The sequence below is a fragment of the Leopardus geoffroyi genome, chromosome B1, assembly GCF_018350155.1.
Source record: "Leopardus geoffroyi isolate Oge1 chromosome B1, O.geoffroyi_Oge1_pat1.0, whole genome shotgun sequence".
Lineage (NCBI taxonomy): Eukaryota > Metazoa > Chordata > Mammalia > Carnivora > Felidae > Leopardus > Leopardus geoffroyi.
Window position 1 is genome coordinate 48,916,624 of NC_059327.1, and position 23,139 is coordinate 48,939,762.

General features: G+C 38.3%; 1 protein-coding gene across 5 annotated transcripts in view; it reads right to left on the bottom strand.

The window, feature by feature from the left end:
• Positions 1–21,508, bottom strand: part of PBK (PDZ binding kinase) — a 30,107-nt gene extending 8,599 nt beyond the window's left edge. The window contains exons 1-6 of one of the 5 annotated variants that reach the window (XM_045461341.1): positions 21,319–21,508; positions 15,115–15,192; positions 10,313–10,406; positions 4,736–4,878; positions 3,591–3,760; positions 1,547–1,676 (exon numbers count right to left, since the gene is read on the bottom strand). In XM_045461341.1, coding sequence (XP_045317297.1) covers positions 1,547–1,676; positions 3,591–3,760; positions 4,736–4,878; positions 10,313–10,406; positions 15,115–15,172 — 595 coding nt within the window. In that variant the 5' untranslated portion in view covers positions 15,173–15,192; positions 21,319–21,508. Of the gene's footprint in view, positions 1–1,546; positions 1,677–3,590; positions 3,761–4,735; positions 4,879–10,312; positions 10,407–15,114; positions 15,193–20,984 lie in introns of all 5 variants that reach the window. The other 4 variants (XM_045461358.1, XM_045461324.1, XM_045461331.1 and 1 more) reach the window with 4 other exon arrangements.
• Between the last annotated feature and the right edge of the window lie 1,631 nt (positions 21,509–23,139).

A 23,139-nucleotide genomic window follows, 5' to 3' on the forward strand; every position in this document is an offset into this window, starting at 1 on the left:
AAAATAAAACAGATCATGTTGGGATAATGCAGAATTTATGGATTAATTCATTCACTTCTGCTTTCTGTCTCTAAGGCTTCATTTATGTTTTTACCTGATGTGAATTCAAAACTCAAACTTAGTTTCATAAAGGTTAAATAATGAAAATGTTTTGCTTTTAGTATTGACCATATCGAATAGGTTTTGATTTGATTTTCTAAATACAGTATAGCTGGAATTTGATTTCAGCTAAGAATTATTTACAAATATTTTAAATTCTTGAAAAATGTGGGTGTTTTGTTTCCAATTGTGTCACTAATTTCTAGATTTGCAGCACTGAGGACAATGTAATCTCAGGTTCTCTCTTGTAACTTTATGTGCGTTCAGTTTTAATAAATACTTGGATGTATAGAGATTCACCTTATTATCTACTCAGATATTCTACATCTTAGTTTTGTCTATTTGACCTACTAAGGATTGAGAAAATTATGCCAAAAATATCTTACTTGCATCCTGTTTCATAATTTCTCCTTTATTTTCGAAAGTTTCAAGTTGGTAGCAGTTATATAGCCTAAAGGCTCATAACAGTCCTATCTTTATGAATGAATACAGACATCTTTATAAAGTCACTCTATTCATCTTGGCTTTTTTCTTCACTTAACTCACTGATTTTTACTAGAAATTAAAGTGTACAAAAGTTCTGCGGCGCCTGGGTGGCTCGGTTGAGCGTCTGACTTCAGCTCAGGTCATATCTCACGGTTTTTGAGTTCAAGCCCGCATCGGGCTCTGTGCTGATGGCTCGGAATCTGGAGCCTGCTTCAGATTCCTTGTCTCCCTCTTTCTCTGCCTCTACCCTGCTCGTGCTCTCTCTTTCAAAAATAAATAAACATATAAAAAAAAAGCGTACAAAAGTTCTAAACAGCATTCATTAACCTTCATTTTACCACATATTCATATGAAGAAGCACATTTAAATGTTATTTATTAAATAACATGTTTAAAGCAGGGACCTTCTTTATGATGCTGGCTCTTGGTTCTTACCAAGATCTTAAATTCACTGAGAATAGTCAGTATTTATATCAGAGAAGAAGGAGTCGAGAATGGTCAGTATTTACATCAGAGAAGGAGTCGGGGCAGGCCAAAGGGCAAGCAGCAGAAGATCTAGCTTTATTACACTCCTCTCTCCTATTTCCACCCATTTCTTCTTCTACCAGTTTCCCCAATCTTATCATTATGCGAAACTGAATGAGTTCCTTTATAAAACCTTATTAAAACTGTTTTCTACTCCCAGATATTTTACCACATAAAAGTCCCAAGCCAGGTTAGAAATAGTTCCTAAAGTTATCTTCAGTTAAAGTATATTAATAAAAATGCAATAATTTATATTGGTGTGACAAAGCAGGAGGCTGGAGGCTGGGTGGAAGAGAGACAGGAAAGGAGTGGTATTATTTATTGTATACTTTTTATACATAGTTTTTAATTTTAAGTATATAAACTTATTACCTATTTAAATATGTAAAAATTAGAAACCTAAAAATTGCATAAAAATAAAAAAAAATACTACTTACCAGTCATATTTTCATCCAGTGGTAGAGAGACTCCTACATCACAGATTTTAATTGTTTCAAAATCACCTTTAATTACAACATTTGAGGACTTTATGTCTCCATGAAGCAGTTTCTTTTCTTGGTGTAGATACTAAAACAGTTGAAATTTAATACATCTGAGCAAATATATAAACTGATAAAAATATAGCATAACCTTCAAACAAAAATAACAACTTGAACTCCCTTCCTGAACTGCAGGATTGTATCTGTTCATCATTTCAAACTATCTGAAGTCAGACCAGGGAACATCCTTTGTTACCATAGTCTGCCATACTGACCAGACCTAAAGGAGTCTTTGAAAATCAATGTCCATTTATAGGTAAGCTAACTTTTTTATTTTCAAACTCATCTCATACTTGTCTATTAAAAGAAGACACTGCAGCTTTAAAAATATACCACAATTGGAGCACCTGGGTGGCTCAGTCAGTCATGATCTCATGGTTCGTGAGATTGAGCCCCCCAACAGGCTCTAAGGCGGGGCGGGGAGTCTGCTTGGGATTCTCTCTCTCCCTCTCTCTGCCCCTCCCCTGCTCATGGCTCTCTCTCTCTCTCTCTAAATAATACAAATATATTAAAAAATTCACCAAATTTTCCTTGAGGCTAGTCATTTTTAGAAGTAAATTTGGGATCTTCACAATGAGGTACACTTTTCTCAAATGACTGAGGTGATGCAGAACAGATGACTAAGGGCTACACAGAGGTCACAAGCAGAAGAGGAAGCAGAAATGTAATCTAAGACTATATTTTGTTTTACACATCAACTCTTTCTTAGTAATGCTACTCACGCATAATCAAAAATAATCTTGCTACACTGTTATTTGTTCATCAGCATCTGAGCATCTACTCTGTGAGCTGGGTTTGAAAATACTGCAGAGACAATTTTTGGTATGTATCTTGGAACACTTACTGTGCTTAATTTATTATTTTTTTAAAAGTTTATTTATTTATTTTGAAAGAGAGAGAGAGAGAGCACGAGTGAGCTGGGGAGGGGCAGAGAGAGAGAGAGGGACAGAAAGAATCCCAAGCAGGCTCCACACGGTCAGTACAGAGCCCGACATGGGGCTTGATCTCACGATCTGTGAGTTCATGACCTGAGCTGAAATCAAGAGTCAGATGCTTAACCAACTGAGCCACCCAGGTGCCCCAAAACTAATACAATTATTTTTTTCTTTTATTTATTTTTTAATGAATATAATTTATTGTCAAATTGGCTTACATACTAACTCTTAACATGTGACTTTGATATCAGTATCAATCATGATCCACTTTTGAGTCATTCAACGGTGTTTTAGAACCAGCATTACTTCTGTTTGGTTATTAGGATAAAGAATTCTTTTCCCGGGGTGCCTGGGTGGTTCAGTTGGTTAAGTGTCCAACTCTTGATCTCGCTCAGGTCATGATCTCAACATTTGTGAGTTCAAGCCCCAAGTCAGGCTCCTCACTGACAGCATGGGGCCTACTCTGGATTCTGTCTTCCCCTCTCTCTGCTCCTCTCCTGCTCTCTCTTGCACTCACTCTCTAAAAATATATAAATAAACTTTAAAACAAAAGTTTTCCTTCTTTACACAGTATCTATCAAAAGTCACAACAATTTATTTGCATAACATTGAGAGAACTTTTTTCATTTAACCCACACATGTAAACTGATGTTCAAAACTTAACATCCCACAAAACAATCTTAAGAGGTTTATTTACATGAAAGAAGGGTTAGGCTGCACCCCCAGGAATAATTACTAAATTTGTGTTAAACTGATTAATCCTTTTAACTACACCTAACACATGATCTCTATAAACAAAACTACCTGGGTTGGGTTATTTCAGGCTAGTAAAGGCTTCAAACAATACTTTGCTGATCAAAACAAGGAAATAGTGCACTATGCAATATGAGAGTTTATAAAGACTTTAACTTAAGGCAACTACCTCTTTTGGGGGAAAAAAAATCCCACCTTCTAATTAGGTATATAAAGTCCCATAGAAGTCATTTAAAACATAATGGCATGGTTACCTTTAACCCTTTCGCCATGTTCAAAGCAACTTTTAAAATTATGGCTGCTGGAAAAGGATCTTGGCTGTCTTTATTTCGTTCTTCTATTAAGTCATTTAAAGACTTTTCCCCTCCATATTCCATAGCAAGACACAGACTACCATCACTGGCTTCAGTGAAAGCACGATAACCTTAAAGAAAACAGGATATTTTCTTACTAGAATAGAGAAGAACAACTGTATTTATGTTTTTTTACAGTGATCGAAAACGTGTCTGGAGTAACACTGACAAAATACAATGAAACCACTATTTATGAAACTAATTCAGTAGATATAATTTAAAATGACTTCAGTGCTTGCCAACAGTATTGCAAATTAAAATCTTTTTAAATGAAATGCTCTATGCCTTCCTAAATATAATGGTTTCACCAGTCTTAATTATATTAGAAAATAAGGAAATTCTCAACGTTTATTTATTTTTGGGACAGAGAGAGACAGAGCATGAACGGGGGAGGGGCAGTGAGAGAGGGAGACACAGAATCGGAAACAGGCTCCAGGCTCTGAGCCATCAGCCCAGATCCTGACGCGGGGCTCGAACTCACAGACCGCGAGATCGTGACCTGGCTGAAGTCGGACGCTTAACCAATTGCGCCACCCAGGCGCCCCCTTTTTTTTTTTTTTTTTTTTAATTTTTTTTAACGTTTATTTATTTTTGAGACAGAGAGAGACACAGCATGAACGGGGGAGGGTCAGAGAGGGGGAGACACAGAATCTGAAACAGGCTCCAGGCTCTGAGCTGTCAGCACAGAGCCCGATGCGGGGCTCGAACCCACAAACTGTGAGATCGTGACCTGAGCCGAAGTCGGATGCTCAACCGACTGAGCCACCCAGGCGCCCCAGGAAATTCTCTAAATAAGATCATTGTATATTCCTGAATTCTTTACAGTGCCAGCATCATAATGACTATATTTATTCCCATGAAATTTTAAATATATATAAACATTACAAATATTACATAATAATTTATATTCTAAAACAGTCACAATAATTTGATTCTTGCCAAACTCCACCATCATCTTCATTTTTATTAGTGAAACTGGTTAAGAGATTATATACACAGTTTCTGAATAAACACACATACTGCTATGAAATAAATTTAAAACTTACCTACAATGTTTGGATGATGGAGGTTTTTCAAAATCTTAGCTTCATCTATTAGCCTCTTTTGATACATACTTTGATAATGATCATTACATCTAGGGTTAATCTTTTTCACAGCCCAAGGAGAATGAGACAAACCTCTTGGAGATCTTAAAAAAATAATCAAAAATTATATAGAAAGAGTAAGAACCACAATGTATTTCAAATGACTAGGAAGAACTTACACATTTTGAAAAGAGCTCAATAATAATTTGTTTTAAACATTTTCAAAAACTATTTTCAACTATCAACACCTCTGCTCCATATCCTTTTTAAGGAAGATATCTAGCTGATATATCTGTTAATTATAAGAGAAGTCTGACATCTATTGCTGAAAGGGATGGGCTAAAAAGAGACAATTAGAAGGAAAAAGATGGAATGTTATCAATTTTAAACTTCAAAATTATTATACTATTTTCTAATTTTTCCGTTCCAGCATGTCAGACTACCAACTACTTATCAAACACTTAACTATATGTACCACAGGCAAGTTACAGAATGGTAAATAATAAACATTAACGTCCAAGAAGTTTAAAGAAGAGATGTACAAAAAACATTTGACTCATATATGATCATGCAAAGAATAACAGATTGTTCTTAACCAACAAATATCGTGTCCCTACACTAGCCAGTCCATCCTATACTGTTCACCATCTACTCAAAAGACATATGTTTAAGGAGATAATAAACATACAAATGAGAAAAAAATATAAAGTGTCTATTTTCTAGGAAGATACAGCCATTTTAAGAATATTTAAGGTGTAAACATTTTGAAGTCTAAATAAATAGGTAAAACAAAGTCAGGGAAAAGTTTACCTGATAAAGTAGGTAGTTATTTACGGGTACAGCAAATTAACAAGGACAAAGTGTATGCGACATATGGGCACAAAAGCTAATGAAAGAGCCTCAAAAGTTAGAGAGATAAAAAGTTTAACAATAGGAAGATAAAACAATAGACAGAGCCAAGAACCTACTACTTCATGAACACAGCTCTATGATCACAGGACCTTTTTTCTCTCTTTTTTTAAATCAAAAAAACATGCACTTAAAGGATTGCTAGATTTAATTTACATACATCTATCATACACAAGTTTATCCGAACTATTCTTAAACCTCCAGTTTTAGAAACAACAGTATTTGAAGATGACCTCTTCCATATCATTTTATTATGAAAAATATATTTTTCAGGGTGCCTGGGTGGCTCAGTCTGTTAAACGCCCATTCTTGATATCGGCTCAGGTTGTTGTGATCTCTTGGTCCTGAGATCGAGCTCCACTGCAATGACAGTGCAGAGCCTGCTTGGGATTCTCTCTTTCCCTCTCTCTCCGCCCTTCCCCTGCTGGTGTGTGCTCGCACTCTCTCAAAATAAACTTAAAAATATGAAAAATAATACACCACAATTTTACTTGAGGCTAGTCATTTTTAGAAATAAATTTGGAATCTTCACAATGAGGCACATGCACACTCTCTCTCAAAATAAACATTAAAAAAAAAAAGAAAAATATGTATTTCAAGTTTCAAAGGGTACCCCTCAACTCCTGAGTGTTTAGAATTCAGTGAACAGGGGCACCTGGGTGGCTCAGTCAGTTAAGCATCCAACTTTGGCTCAGGTCATGATCTCCTGGTTCATGGGTTCAAGCCCCATGTTGGGCTCTGTGCGGACAGCTCAGAGCCTGGAGCCTGTTTCAGATTCTGTGTCTCCCTCTCTCTCTGCCCCTCTCCTGATCACTCTGTGTCTCTCTCTCTCTCAAAAATACATAAACATTAAAAAAATTTTAGAATTCAGTGAACAATTCCATATTTGCCTTTTCCATAACATATCTCAATCTACAGACATATTTATGAAATCTGAATAAAATATTTTGCCAAACTATATGTTGGTTTGTTGAAAAGATAAAACAGGCAGATCTTTAACGAGATCGCAGTAGGAAAAAAGATAAAAGAAGACCCGAACAATAATATTGTTAACAAAAACAGCCACAGATTTGTCAGAGATACAAAAATATGTGAATAAATACAACTTTTACCTCAATAAAATTAAAAGACAAAATGGACAAATTTCTAAGAAAACATAATCAAGAGTTTATAATATCCTTGCAACAAACAGTAAGCCTAAATAATTTTACAAGTGAGTTTATTAAACTTTCAAGGAAGCTATCGTTCCATCTTACATAAACTGTTCCAGGGAATAGAAAGAAAGGGGACTATGAATTTAGTATAACCTTAATAAACAAATCAAACAGGGACAGCGAAAATGGAAAATCACAAGCCAATTCCACTTAAATCATATCTGTAAAACTCCTAAAGAGCAAAATGAAGCCAGCAGTTTTATTAAAAAATAGTAATATATCACAACTAAGTTAATTTAGGAATGCAAATTTGATTTAACATAAAAAAATATAGACTTCTAGATTAAAATCATAGCTTCAAACTACACATATGATTTTGATACCTCCCAAGCCCCACTAAAATAAAAGCAAATGGGTATATTAAGACCTATATCCAACAAGAAGAATGGAAATAATGCAGAGGAGACAACACATTTCCGGAAGCTTGGAAAAAAGATTAAAGTAACTGACTTAACAGGCCCAGTGAACTTCCTGAAAGTTACTTAAAAAGCAGGGGCGCCTGGGTGGCTCCGTCGGTTAAGCGTCCGACTTCGGCTCAGGTCATGATCTCACGGTCCGTGAGTTTGAGCCCCGCGTCGGGCTCTGTGCTGACAGCTCAGAGCCTGGAGCCTGTTTCAGATTCTGTGTCTCCCTCTCTCTCTGCCCCTCCCCTGTTCATGCTCTGTCTCTCTCTGTCTCAAAAATAAATAAACGTTAAAAAAAAAAAAAAATTAAAAAAAAAAAAAAGCAGATGAATTCCTAGATGCCCTCCCCAATTCTGTATCACTAGCAAGTTGTCCACCTCCTAATCCCCCGGCTTCTGAAGACTGGAGACTGGCTTTGGAAGGGACAAAGGCAGAGGGTCTTTAAGTGAGATTAGTACTGGCACAGTTGAGAACCTGTGAACCACACGAGGAAAGGGTAATTCATGGCTAGATGCACACTAAATGCTCAATGTGTTTTCACATGTGTATATTAATATCCAGATCCGGATACAGAGCACTTATAGCACCCTCAAAAGACCTAGGATGCCATTGTAGAATGGAAAACTTTCAGATAGTTCATTAAAAACAAGACAGACAGGGGCACCTGGGTGGCTCAGTCAACTAAGCATCTGACTTTGGCTCAGGTCATGATCTCATGGTCTGCGGGTTTGAGCCCCGTTTCAGGTTCTGCTGACGGCTCAGAGCCTGGGGCCTGCTTTGGATTCTGTGTCTCCCTCTCTCTACTCCTCCCCCACTCATGCTCTAAAAATTTTTTTAAAAAAGAGAGACAAAAATGAAAAAATAGACATATCAGAAGATGAGGTTGGAGAAATCTCCCAGAAAACAGGGCAAAAAGACAGAGAGAAAAAAGAACCCCCCCCCCCCACCAAAAGGTAGATAATAGGAATTCCTGATAGAGAGAAGAGAATGGGGGGTAGGGGGGAAAGGTGGTAAAAACTATCAACAAAGTAATTTAAAAAATAGTATCTTAAAATTTAAGAGTAGGAATTTTCAGATTCCAAAAGGTCCATGCCCATGTAGGTCATTGTGAAATTTCAGGAACACTGGTGACAAACAGATCATACAAGGTTCCAGGACAGTGGGAGGGACAGATTACATAAAACAGATCATATAAAAAGCTTCAGAAATGTCAAGAGCGCCACTATAAGCTAATAAACAATGGAGCAATGCCCCCGAAATTCTAGAGGAAAATTATTTCCAGAGGAGAATTGTGATCCAGAAAAACAAAAAGGGCCATTCAAGTACATGGGTAAAATGAAAACATTTTCAAAAATGCAAATTCTCAAAAATCTATTTCCTGTGCATCTTTTCATGGGGAGCTACTAATGCCCAATCAAAATGAAATGTAAACCAAGAAACAGTAAGATGTAAGATACAGAAAAACAGGATCTGACTCACTAGAGAAGTAAAGGAAATGTCCAGGTTCCCAGTAAAAGAAAATCCGGGGTTGACAGGGCCACATTAGGAGTGGTATGGTCAGGCAGTGAGGGCTATTTTTCAGTATCAACAATGTGAAGCTTTCTAATTAAGTCTCTCATACATAAAACTTTGTTGGCAACACAGTTTACATTTAAGGACATTTTTTTAAAAGGGGGGAAAATGAGACTAACCATGAACCTGTGAGAAATGTTTTCCTTTCAAAATAGTTTGGACAAGAGTTTTTAGACACTAAAGAATGTCCAGAAAACAAATAGCACAGAAACACACAAAGAAGGTGTTTAAACTGCAAAAATTCTTCAAGAATAGCCACTTATATATAATTGCTATGTTATTCTCAATTCATTAGCTTTAAAAAAAATTTTTTTTAACATGTATCTATTTTTGAGAGACAGAGACAGAGCAGGAGCAGGGGAGAAGCAAAGAGAGAGGGAGGCACAGAATCTGAAGCAGGCTCCAGGCTCTGAGCTGGCAGCACAGAGCCCCAAGTGGGGCTCAAACTCATGAACCATGAGATCATGACCTGAGCTGAAGTTGGATGCTTAACTGACTGAGCCACCCAGGCGGCCCTCAATTCATTAGCTTTTTACTGAAGAAAGCATTTCTATTTGGAAACAACATAAACCTGGATGAAGCTAAGGATACGGTGGAAGTCAGGCTAATTCTAAGAATGCATTAAGGAATATATGTTGACCTAAGTTGTTTGCCACTTAAGAAACATGAAACTAGGTACAGAGTAATGAGTCAAAGAAAAAAAAATTTTTGTTTTAAGTTTATTTTTTTATTGACAGAGAGTGGGGAAGAGCAGAGACAGAGGGAGAGACAGAATCCCAAGCAGGGTCCGCACTGTCAGCACAGAGCCTTGACAAGGGGCTCGATCCCACAAACTGTGAGATCATAACCTGAGCAGAAATCAATAGTCAGACGCTTAATCGACTGAGCCTCCCAGGCGCTCCTACAGAAACAATTTTTTTAAGAATGTGTTTGTTGACACTTATAATTTCATTTTTCTTTTAACACAAATTTCCTGCTTTAAAATCCTGTATATACCCTTCTCACTTAACAATGACATAAGAAATAAAAACCTTTACTTCTTTAAATGAGAGCATCTTGAGAAGGCCACTCTCCAAACAGAGATTAGCAGTCACTGACATCCCCCAATATTAGCATCCTTTCTGAGATTTTCTTATTGAGAATCCTGCATTGTTACCATACAGGAACCCCTTTCCTCTATCCCTTTCCCTTCCCACACAAGCCAAGGAAAAATTGTAAATTACTTCTTTACTAACCCATCACCAGGAAGTTAGGAGAAAAGTATACCAGGAAAAACTCTTGACAAATTATAAAATGTTCTAGGACTGGAATATAGCAGTCAGATAAGATCAGGAACATACCTCAAATCAAAATATTTGAATTTCCATATTCTTCTTTGTCTCCAAGTACAGTGCAACTATGTTTCATGTGAAAAGGTTAATCTGGAATGTTATACTCACCTTTTCATAAGGTAGACATTTACCCCAGTACCAAAGCCAAGCTTCTGCATAAATGGAGAGGCAGGAATATTTATACATGGAGTTGAACATAGTGCTAATGTCAGAAAGAAAAATTAAAATAGAAAGTTAATGTTTGAAAAGACCTCTACACAAGCATCCTAATATTTTCAACATATGAGTATTAATTGGCATAGTCTTTTGGAGAGCAATCTGATACTATTATCTACCCTAATTTTAAATGGATATCCTAGGGGCGCCTGGGTGGCGCAGTTGGTTAAGCGTCCAACTTCAGCCAGGTCACGATCTCGCGGTCCGTGAGTTCGAGCCCCGCGTCAGGCTCTGGGCTGATGGCTCAAAGCCTGGAGCCTGTTTCCGATTCTGTGTCTCCCTCTCTCTCTGCCCCTCCCCCATTCATGCTCTGTCTCTCTCTGTCCCAAAAATAAATAAACATTGAAAAAAAAATTAAAAATAAATAAATAAATAAATAAATAAATGGATATCCTTTGACTATGTCTACTTTTGGAGCCCTATCTTATGGCAACACCGAAGCAGGGGTCAGCAAACAGCCTATTTTTGTTTGGCCCACAAGCTAAGATTTATTCTTAGATTATGAAAGTGTTGTGAAGAAATAAATAAAGAAGAATATGAGGGATGCCTGGCTGGCTCAGTCAGTAGAGCATGCAACTCTTGATCTCGGGGTTGTGAGTTCGAGCCTCATGTTTGGTGTAGAGATTACTTAGAAATAAAAGAGCCCATAGAGTCCCCATGTGGCCCACAAAGCCTGAACTATTTACTATATGCTGTCTGCCAATGATTGAAAGACATCATAGACACACGTGCATGCACACATATATATTTGAATACTGGGGATCTGATTTTGTGACTGCAAAAAACAAACAAAACATCTAAGTAGTCATCACTGGAGTCATAATTATACTATATTTGTATTACAGAGCATGATACAGTCATTAAAAAAGATGAGATAGAGGAGTCCTACTTTTGTTCGTGAACAATTGAACAATCTTCTCATCATGAACAATTAAAAAACTTGATACAAGTTTTCAGACATTTGACAATAAATGTCTGAGAGAAGAAAAACAAATGAGGTAAGGCCTAGCATTGCCCTAACTTATTGCTTGAAGGCACTTTCTGGGCTGCAGCACAAAGAAATAGAGCCCAGAAATCTTAATCAAATTTAGAAGATGGAGATCAAGGGTCAAGGAGGCCTAAGAAGCTAGAATTTGTGGAGCAGGGAACTACAGGGAGCCAGAAAATGAGAGAGAAAGCTCCAGAGAGCTGAAAAGAGGTCTCCCTTTGTGTGTTTGGTTATCTGACATACGATGAATAGAACATCCCAAAGTCAAGGAAAGCACCAAATGCAAGCAGTAGACTCAATGACAGTCAGAGATCACACAGGTCTAGGAATAGTTCTCTCACCATCAGCCAGAGTGTGGTAACCCTGTAACACACAGGGTATTGATTAAAGTCCTCTAAATGGTCACAATTTAATAGTATAGCTATATTTTAGCCCAAGGAAAAGGTTTAGAATAAAGCTTCAAAGCCTCAAAAGAAATAAGCTAATAATGTGCAGGTAACTGGACCATAACAAAATCACACACCCTTGCAAGGAACAAGAAAATATAGCCCTCAACAATGTAAAATGTCCAGCAGCCGAAAAAAATTACCAGGCACGAAAGGAGAAACATAATCCATACCAGGAGAAAAATAAACCAATAGAAATATACCATAAAATGACAGTAACGGAGACTTTGGAGGTTAAGAACCTTAAAATGTAAATCTTAAAAAAATATACTCAGTAATGTAAAGGAAAATGTGAGCAGAACAAGCAAAGAAGATGTAAAAAACAAAACAAAACAAAACAAAAAAACCTCACGGGACTTCAAGGAATAAAAAATACAATGGATAAGAATAACATCATCTTAGAGGAGAAAGTAACTAAATTTTAAGACAAAGCAACAAAAACTACCAAAATGAAGCACAGAAAAAAAAAAAAAAGACTAGGAAAAATATACAGGGGTGTCTGGGTAGCTCAGTCAGTTAAATTTCTGACTCGTGGTTTCAGCTCAGGTTTCGATCTCACAGTTGTGAGACGGAGTCCCCTGTCAGGCTCCTTGCTGGGTGTGGAGCCTGCTTGAGCTTCTCTCTCTCCCTCTGCCCCTCCCCTGCTCGCACATGCTCTCGTGTGTGTTCATACTCTCTCTGTGTAAAAATAATAAAAATAAAGGAAAAATATAAAGAAATCACCAGTGAGCTATTAGACAATAGCAAAATAGATTTAATCCAATCACAGGGAATTACATTAAAGGTAAATAGTCTAAACAGTGTTGTCCAATAGAACTCTCTGTCATGATGGAAATATTCTGTATCTGTGTTGTCCACTATGGTAGTCACTAGCATATGTGGTTACTGAGCACTTGAAAAGTAGTACAACGGAGGAACTAAATTTGTAATTGTATTTAATTTCAATTCATTTGAACCTAAATTAAAAAAAAAATTTTTTTTTAAATGTTTATTCATTTTTGAGAGACAGAGTGTGAGCGGGAGAGGGGCAGAGAAAGAGGGAGACACAGAATCTGAGGCAGGCTCCAGGCTCTGAGCTGTCAGTACAGAGCCCTACGCGGGGCTTGAACCCACAAATGGGGAGACCATGACCTGAGCTGAAGTTGGATGCTTAACCAATTGAGCCACCCAGGCGCCCCATTTGAACCTAAATTTAAATCAGCACATACGGCTAATGACTAAACAGTCCTATTAAGGGCAGAAGTTTTCAGAATGGATATAAGCAAAACAAGACATAATTACATGCTGTCTATAGTAAACTTACTTTAAATAGAAAAACACAGACAGGTTAAAAGTAAAAAGTTGGAAAACATATGCTTCAAACACTAATCAAAATTAAACCGGATTGCTTCTATTACTATCACATAAAGTGAACTTGAAACAGACAGTACAACACTGGATAAAGAAAGACATTTCATAATAGTAAAGGGGTAAATCATCAGGGGTGCCTGGGTGGCTCAGTCAGTTGAGCGTCCAACTTTGGCTCAGGTCATGATCTCACGGTTCATGGGTTCGAGCCCCGCACTGGGCTCTGTCGCCAGCTCAGACCCAGGAGTCTGTTTCAAGTTCTGTTGTCTCCCTCTCTCTCTCTGCCCCTCACCCACTCATGCTCTCTGTCTCTCAAAAATGAATAAACATTAAAAAAAATTTTTTTAATAAAAAAAAGGGGTAAATCATCAAAAGAAATAACCATCCTAAATGTATAGGTGTCCAGTAACAAGCTTCAAAATACATAAAGTAACCACTGATAGAACTCAAAAGTAAATAAATCCACAACTGTAGGTGGAGACACCTCTCTCGGTAAGAGAATAAATAAAATCAGTAAAGATACAGAAGATATGAACCAGCTTGACCTAAATGATATTCATGGAACACTGTACCTAACAGCAGAAAGTATGATCTTTTCAAGTGCCTGAAACATTCACCAAAATAGATAAACGTCAAGTCAAGAAAGAAAATGTAAGATACAAGTATCAGACATGAAAAAGGAGATATCACTACAGATCCTACTGACATTAGAAGGGTAATAAGGTATTAAGAATATATCATGGATAACAGTTTGACAACTTGAAAGTGAAAAAATTCTATGAAAAACATTAACAAAGCTTACACAAGAAGAAATAAATGATTTGAAGAGCCCAATACCTATTAACTGTGAAGGCGCAGTTAAAATTTTCCTAAGAAAACTTCAGGCCACATGGCTTTACTATCTAGTAAAGGAAGAAAACCAGTTAAGGAAAAACTGTCATTCTACATACACTCTTCAAGAAGAAAGAAACTTTCCACCTTACTTTATGCATATAGAATACGCTGATATCAAAATCAGAAAGATATTACAAAAACAGACACCTACAACCCAATATCCTTTATGAACATAGAAAATATTAGCAAACTGACTGAAGCAATATATAAAATACATCATTACCAAACTGGCTTTACCCCAGGAATGAAAGGTTGGTTTAACATTCGAAAATTAACATAATTTACCACCTTGAAAACTAAAAAAGCAAAATATCCCAATAGATTCTGAAACAGTTCTTGACAAAGTCAACATCCATTCGTAATAACCCTCAACCTGATGAAGGAGAATAGAAGAAAATAAAAGTAAATCCCTCAACTTGATAAAGGATAACTATGAAAAACCAACATCTAACTTCACTAGGAACAAGCAAGTATCCACTTGCACCTCTTCTATTAAAAAATATACTAGAGCCAGTGACATAAAGAAAGAAAAAGGAAATCAAATACAGACTGGTAAAGAAAAAAAGTAACACTGTATTTATTTATCTAAGACAGTACCTACTATGTATATAATAGCCTCAGCAATCTCTAAAAAAGCTAATAGAGTAAGTGACTTTAGCATGGTTTCAGGATACTATTTGTTGAAAAGATTACCCTTTATCCACTGAATTGCCTTGGAAAATATCTTTCCCTCCCAGGAGCACTGCATGTATGAGAAGAGGAAAGATAAAGTAGTTCCTTAATGGTTCAAATTGATTCTTCACCAGGGAGAACCTCCAAATCTATTAGGAGGTCAAAAAAATTAGCCAAAAGATGGCCAAACCCAGGCCTACAAAATAAGTCTTGTTAAAATCAACATTATAAAGAAGACTTACGCTAAAATTACTTGTGTATGATAAATAATAACTAGAGGATCAAACTCTAATAATACTAAGACATTTCTAATAGCAGTAACAATGAAGAAAGATTTTATATCTTACCAGATTTCTTTTTTTCAGATAATTTGCTTGGTGTCTTGAAATTATTGATTTCTTCCATTGTAATAATCACTCTAGGTCCTATGATGAAAACAAATTGAAAGTTACACTCCAGTTCTGCAGAATACAACTCTCATTCATGAAAAAAAAATATCCTATAACACTATGACTCATTTTATCATATAAACATAAAATTTGAGAACTGAAAAAGACCATAACAAATATTTACTTTAATTTTATCTACAATGAGAAAATTAAAATCTAGAGAGGTACAACTACTTACCCAAGGTTACTGTTTATTTGTTTGTTTGCTTGAATTAAAAAGCAATATATGCACTTGGTAAAAAAAAAAAGGTAATATATACATTTGGTTAAAAAAAATCACCTAGTACAAAAAGGTGTAGTTAACTTTCCCTCTCACACTTCCCAGGGGCCATTGTTCATAGGTCTTTTATAAGCTTTAATGAAACTTGTCTATGCAAGAGGCATTCATTTATAATAGCCAAAAAAAGGAAATAGAAGTATTCATCAGATGATGAAAAAACAAAATATGGTATACAACACACACAAGAGAATATTATTCAGTCAGAAGAAAGAGTCCTGATGTATACTGCAAAGTGAATGAACCTTAAGAACATTATGCTAAAGGGAAAGAAGCCAGACACAAGACGCCACATGCATGATTCCGTTTACACAAAACGTCCAAAATAAGCAAATCCACAGACAGAAATTAGATTAGTAATTGCCAGGAGCTGAGGAGAATGGAGAACATAGAGTGACTGCTAGTGGGTACGGGGTATCCTTTTGTGATGATAAAAATGTTCTAAAATTAGGTGTTGACTTAACATATTCAACTCTGACTATTCCTAATAAAATCACCAAATTGTATCCTTTCAGAAACTGAATTTTATTTTATGTGAATTATATCTCAATAAATTCTGTAAGAATTATCTATTAACAGAAAATGTACATACTTCATATACAAGCAATTAATCTAAGCTTTTTATTTCTTCTGTAACATATTTCTTAAGGAATCTTTTAAATAAAAACTTTAAATATTACTTTTTCTTTTTAAAAAAAAGTTAGGTTTCATATCAGATCTATTGTAAAGCAAACTGTCACTACATGTCTATAAGCTTGCTTGGTTTGTATCCAAAGTATATAAAGAACTTATACAACACCAAATAATAATTCAATTAAAAATGGGCAGAAGACACGAACAGACAATTTTTCCAGAGAAGACATAGATGGCCAACAGGCACATGATGAAAAGATGTTCATCATCACCCCATCAGGGTAATGCAAATCAAAACCACAATGAGGTATCACCTCACACCTGTCAAAATGGCTAAAATCAAAATCACAAGAAACAAGTGTTGATGAGGATGTGGAGAAAAAAGAACCCTCATGCATTGTTGGTGGGAATGCAAACTGGTGCAGCCACTATGGAGGACAGTATGGAGGTTCCTCAAAAAATTGCAAATAGAACTACCCTATGATCCAGTAATCTCACTACTGGGTATTTACCCAAAGAATATCAAAACACTAATTCAAAGGGATACATGCACCTGAAGTCTATTGCAGCATTATTTGCAATAGCCAAATAATGGAAGCAACCCAAGTGTCCATCAATACATGAATGGATAAAGATGATGTGGTTTATACATGCAATGGAATATTAGCCATTAAAAAAGAATGAAAGCTTGCCACATGCAACAACATGGATGGATCGAGAGAGTATAATGCTAAGTGAAATAAGCCAGTCAGAGAAAGACAAATACCATATGATTTCACTCATATGTGGAATTACAAAAAACAAAACAAATGAACAAAGGTGGCAGGGGGAAACAAAAACAAACCAAAAAACTGACTCTTAACTATAGAGAACAAGTTGGTGGTTCCCAGGAGGAAGGATGGGGAGGATGGGTGAAATAGGTGAAGAGGATTAAGAGTACACTTATCTTGGGGTGCCTGGGTGGCTCAGTCGGTTGAGCTTCCGACTTCAGCTCAGGTCATGATCTCATGGTCTGTGGGTTCAAGCCCCGCATCAGGCTTTGCGCTGACAGCTCAGAGCCTGGAGCCTGCTTTGGATTCTGTGTCTCCCTCTCTCTCTGCCCCTCCCCCACTCTCACTTTGTCTCACTCTCTCAAAAATAAATAAATGTAAAAAAAAAAAATTTTTTTTTAAAGTACACTTCTCTTGAGTACTGAGTAATATACAGAACTGCTGAATCACTATATTGTACACCTGAAATGAATATAACTATATTCTAACTGTATTCACTGTATGCTAACTACACTGGAATTTAAATTAAAAAATAAATTAAATATGGGGCGCCTGGGTGGCTCAGTCAGTTAAGCAACTGACTTTGGCTCAGGTCATGATCTCACGGTTGGTGGGTTCAAGCCCTGTGTCGGGCTCTGTGCTGACAGCTCAGAGCCTGGAGCCTGCTTCAGATTCTGTGTCTCCCTCTCTCTCTGTTCCTCCCCTGCTCATTCTCTGTCTCTCAAAAATAAATAAACGTTAAAAAAATAATTAAAAAATAAATTAATTAATTAAATATTGGGAGACAGAGACCATATGTTTAAATTTTGTATAGAGCCCAAAGAAATAGCATTTTAAAAAACTCTGCCAAGAAAAATCACCTTAAAGGCCCAGCTTTGTCTATTAATGAGACCTTTGTAGTTTTTTTTTTAATGTAGCTACAGTCACCACTGTCTTTGGATTTACCTGAATTTAGAACACCAAAGATCCCCTTTCCATGCAAATATACACTAATTTTACCAAGTGAAACGTTTAACTGGAAGGGAGGAACACGTTTTTTCAGAACAAGTTTCATACTTTTCAGGAAGGATAAACTATTTTATTTTATTTATTTTTTTTTTTTAATTTTTTTTTTTTCAACGTTTATTTATTTTTGGGACAGAGAGAGACAGAGCATGAACGGGGGAGGGGCAGAGAGAGAGGGAGACACAGAATCGGAAACAGGCTCCAGGCTCTGAGCCATCAGCCCAGAGCCTGACGCGGGGCTCGAACTCACAGACCGCGAGATCGTGACCTGGCTGAAGTCGGACGCTTAACCGACTGCGCCACCCAGGCGCCCCAAGGATAAACTATTTTAACAGAGTGGGCTGAAGCAGCTACTTCTACTTTGGAAGTAATTTCCCCATGTGGTTCTGATTCCCCTTCTTCCATCTGCATTCATCTACCCTCACGAGAAGTTGTAAAGGGGGCACTGCAATGACCTTCTAAGACTTCTGTCTACCTAAGGGAAGCTACTCTTCATTCACTCAGTCAGCAGACACTTTATTGAGCATGTACCATGTACTGGGCACTGTTCTAGGCACTGGAGACCCAGCAGTGAACAAGACCCAAACAAACAGTAGAAGAAATACATAAGATAACGATATATAGTCAGGGGAGATATACACCAGTGAAGGGAGGCAGAGTATTGGGAAAGGGCTTGAAATCTGAGTTAGGGTGGTCAAAGGAGGTTCATCTGAAGAGATTCATTTGAAGGAAGTGAGGGAGCTAGCCCAGGGAGCTGCATCTAGGGGAAGTATGCAGGGCAAAAGTAGTGAATATAAAGGCCCTGAGGCAGAAATAAATGTTCAAGGAAAAGCTAAGAGGGCAGGACTAGGAAAAGGGAGAAGGAAATGAAGAAACAAGAGTTTGGGGATGCAGGATGGCAAATCAAGCAGAGCACTGAAGCCATAAAGACTTCAGCTTCTTCCAGGGGCGCCTGGGTGGCGCAGTCGGTTAAGCGTCCGACTTCAGCCAGGTCACGATCTCGCGGTCCGTGAGTTCGAGCCCCGCATCAGGCTCTGGACTGATGGCTCGGAGCCTGGAGCCTGTTTCCGATTCTGTGTCTCCCTCTTTCTCTGCCCCTCCCCGGTTCATGCTCTGTCTCTCTCTGTCCCAAAAATAAATAAACGTTGAAAAAAAAAAAAAAAAAAAAAAAAAGACTTCAGCTTCTTCCACAGAGCTTCAGTCACCATAAGGATTTCAGCTCTTGCTGGGTTCTGGATGTTATTATGAATCTGGAACCAATAAGATCTCCTAATGTTTGGATTTTTGTTAGGAATGAGAGAAAAGTCAAGGATAGCTCTAAGTTTTCAGACTGAGCAACTGAAAGAATAGAGGTGCCATTACTGGAATCAGGAACTCAATTCTGAATGCTTGATTAAACATTTTTTTTTTTTTTCAACATTTATTTATTTTTGGGACAGAGAGAGACAGAGCATGAACGGGGGAGGGGCAGAGAGAGAGGGAGACACAGAATCGGAAACAGGCTCCAGGCTCCGAGCCATCAGCCCAGAGCCTGACGCGGGGCTCGAACTCACGGACCGCGAGATCGTGACCTGGCTGAAGTCGGACGCTTAACCGACTGCGCCACCCAGGCGCCCCTTGATTAAACATTTGAGTAAAAACGTGCAGTAGGCAGCTGGATATAGGTCTGAAATCCAAGTTGAAGATACAAATTTGTGGCACATTAGCATGTATATGGTATTAAAGTCAAGAGACTGGATAAGATCACCTAAAGAGTATATATAGATAGAAAACACAGAGCTCTGAGGAATGAATGTAAGAAAGGAGGAAAAGAGTAACCTGAGATGTAACCATGTTACTCATGTAACCAAGAGTAACCATGGATGCTGAGCCAGATGCAAGGCTGGAACTCATGAACCGTGAGATCATGACCTGAGCAGAAACGAAGAGTCGGTCACTTAATTGACAGTCACCCAAGGGCCCCTAAACAAGTCTTTTAACTTTACTTTCTAGAACACTCTAGGACTCAGTTCCACTTTCCACTCCAAGCTACTTACATCTAAAGAGGCCACACCGTATCTATGCCTAAACTGTGTTTTGTCGTGGAAAAAGATGCCTGAGGCATCTATACACAGTTTAGGTCTCAGTCTGACAGATGGCTTCTGGCCACAAGCCCAAACTCTCATATTATATATAATCTCTCTCTGTATATAGATCTATCTATATATTAATTGCTAAATAACCATTGTAATCTAAATCACAAAATCCTTACGAAGGTAACAGCATAAAATTGTGATTATCTTACATGAAGATACATTAAAAATGAGAGTAGTAGGGCTAGGCAAAATTTCATAGTCTATGGAGTATTTAGGATATTTAAAAAAAATCAAGTACTGTTTAAGAAGCAGTATTTAAAAATTAACAGAGCTCAGCAAGCTAATCAAAAGATCTATTGGATCAGATGTCAATAACTTTTGGACCCTAAGCCACCCCAGGACTAAACAAATACATGGATCCTACTGGGTAGAGCTAAAGTGTATAGATAGACAGGAAAAAAAGAAAAAAACAACAAAATGAGAGAATTGGTAGCGTTAATTGAAAAAAGGAAAATGGGCAGGAAAGGTAGACTGAAAAAGAAAGGCAAAGTTCTGACCAGATTATTTCTAGGGTCCTGTACACTTTACACGCTATGGATTCTTACACGTAGAGTCACATGACTGCTCATCCCCTGATCCAGGAGCGTATAGCGGGCTGGTTGTTAAAAATCCCTCTTCCACCTGCTCAGTCACCTCACTTGAAAAATGAAAGCAACATCAGGTGAGACGTTCAAAGAGGGGAAGTGTGCTTCCTACTCCTCTTTCTCAATCCCCACCCTCTCCATTCCCACCAGAAATCCTTCACCAATTCCAGCCACCCCTAAGAGCTGGAATTGAGACTCACTCGGCTGCGGGGTAATGAACCGCCGTTTCCACCAGGCACGCGCCCCCGTGTTCGAATCTGGTGCATCTAAGCTGTACCTACACACTGGGGTCCAGCCTCAAGCAGACAGACACCAGAGTCCTGGGCCTACACGGTCTATAAAACCAATTGTAAAATACAGACACCTTGCTAGATGGGTGCTCACCATCACCTTCTCCTGCGGATATTCCTTAAAAGTACACATGGCTAGGCTGCTCTTGAGAAAAGGCAATTTCTTTCTTGAAATCCCCACCCTATCCGTGATTCAGACTCGGGTTTGGGTCGCAAACATTTTTCGAAAAGTCATTCCCAGTGTAACGCCACATTCCCAACGTCTTCACCTTTCCCTCTAGGCCCCTGAACGGTCACGAAGCAAACGCAGAGGAGTCGGCTGGGGGCGGGGGGGGGGGGGGGGGGGGGCGCGTTCGGCTCCAACCCGGGCTCACGCGTGGTCGGGGGTCCGCAAAAAGCTCCCCTTACCGCAGCCGCGCTGGGGTGGAGAGGTCCAGGCCAAGGCTATCTTGAACACTGATCCCGCGTGGCCGCCAACAAGACCCTCAGCGGCTGCCTCAGCGCCCCGCCACCTGCTAACACGCGAACTTGCTAACAGTCGTTGCGACGGGACACTCCCCGCTTTCAAAACCGCGCGCGCCGCCCCTGCGAGGCCGTAAACTACGGGGTGGCGCGAAGGACATAACAAGCCGTTCTTGCTTGTTCTCTTAAGTCGTTTCCCGGCCTTTCCTAGTCTCCGGGAGCTTATCTTGCTAGCTTCAAGGTTATTGCCTTGAAGACAAATAAAAGGAAGAAGCTCACGAAAGGACAAGCAGATTTTTATAGCCACGGTCAGCCTTCCACAGGAACAACTCCGGTTAAAAAGAATATTTATACGTGTACTTAAGGCTGAAATTCTTCCCCAGTTACAAACAGTGGTCTCAAAATGTGTGATGATCATTATATAAATTTTTATTACAGGTTTATTTGGTCATGAAACACTCTAACTAGAAATACATTAGCCTCGAGTAACAATTATTTTTGGCTATGAAGAAAAATATTTAGAAATCTTGCTAACTCTTGTAATGACCACTTTCAGTTCAACATTTGTTCATTTCATTCATAGAGCACCTACCATTTGCCAGGTTTGTATCGAACGCCACTGCACAGGATGGACTATAGTTACTACAAGAGGCACACAGATGAAGTCATAGAATGACCTCCTGAGCAGGAAGAGCTTAGACTCTGTGGAGTAGGAGTGGGAGGGGAGGGATGAGGAAATGCCCTAAGAAAACACACACACACACACACACACACACACACACACACACACACACCATTATACAAAAAAGACTATTTTGTAGGTCATTATGATCGTAAACTCATTTTTCAATTAAGGACACTATGGCACAGAGATGTTAAGTCATTTGCCTAAAGTCACAGAGCTAATAAATGGTAGAATCAGAATTTGAACCCATGTTGAACTTGGACTCCTTCTTTAACAAATGTGCTCAAACTTTCTTCCAACACACACACACACACACACACACACACACCCCTCCACCTCCAGAGCCTTCCCATTTGGTCACCCTCTGCTAAGCATAGATGATCTCATTGCACCTTCCTATTTGCACGCTAACTTTTTTTTTTTTTATAGAGGCATAACATAAACCTCATCATCTTTTTTTAAATATCTATTTATTTTTGAGAGAGACAGAGACAGAGTGTGAGTGGGGGAGGGGCAGAGAGAGAGGGAGACACAGAATCTGAAACAAGATCTAGGCTTTGAGTTGGGAGCCCAGAGCCCAATGTAGGGCTTGAACCCACGAACCCGAAATCATGACCTGAGCCAAAGTTGAAGGCTTAACTGATTGAACCACCCAGGCACCCGGAGGGGAGAGAGAGAAAGAGAAAGAAAGAAAGAGAGAGAGAGAGAGAGAGAGAGAGAGAGAGAGAGAGCATTAAGCAGGCTCCACGCTCAGCACAGAGCCCAATTTGGGGCTCCATTCTATGCCCCTGGTATGCTGACTGACCTGAGATGAAATCAAGAGTCAGACACTCAACTGGCTGAGCCACCCAGGCACCTCTAATTTCCTCATTTTTTTTTAAATCTATAATTTTCTACATTTTTAATTAAATCCTATTTTTTTTACAATTCTCTATTTTCTATTCTTACTGGCTAATAAAATCCTGCCTAAAGCTAGAGACTTAGAGCTTCATTAACCACTACTTGTGGGAAAAAACTCCAGGGAGATGAGGGTATTGACACAGGTGTAACATGAGGCAGAAAATATTCACAAGAATGAAAGC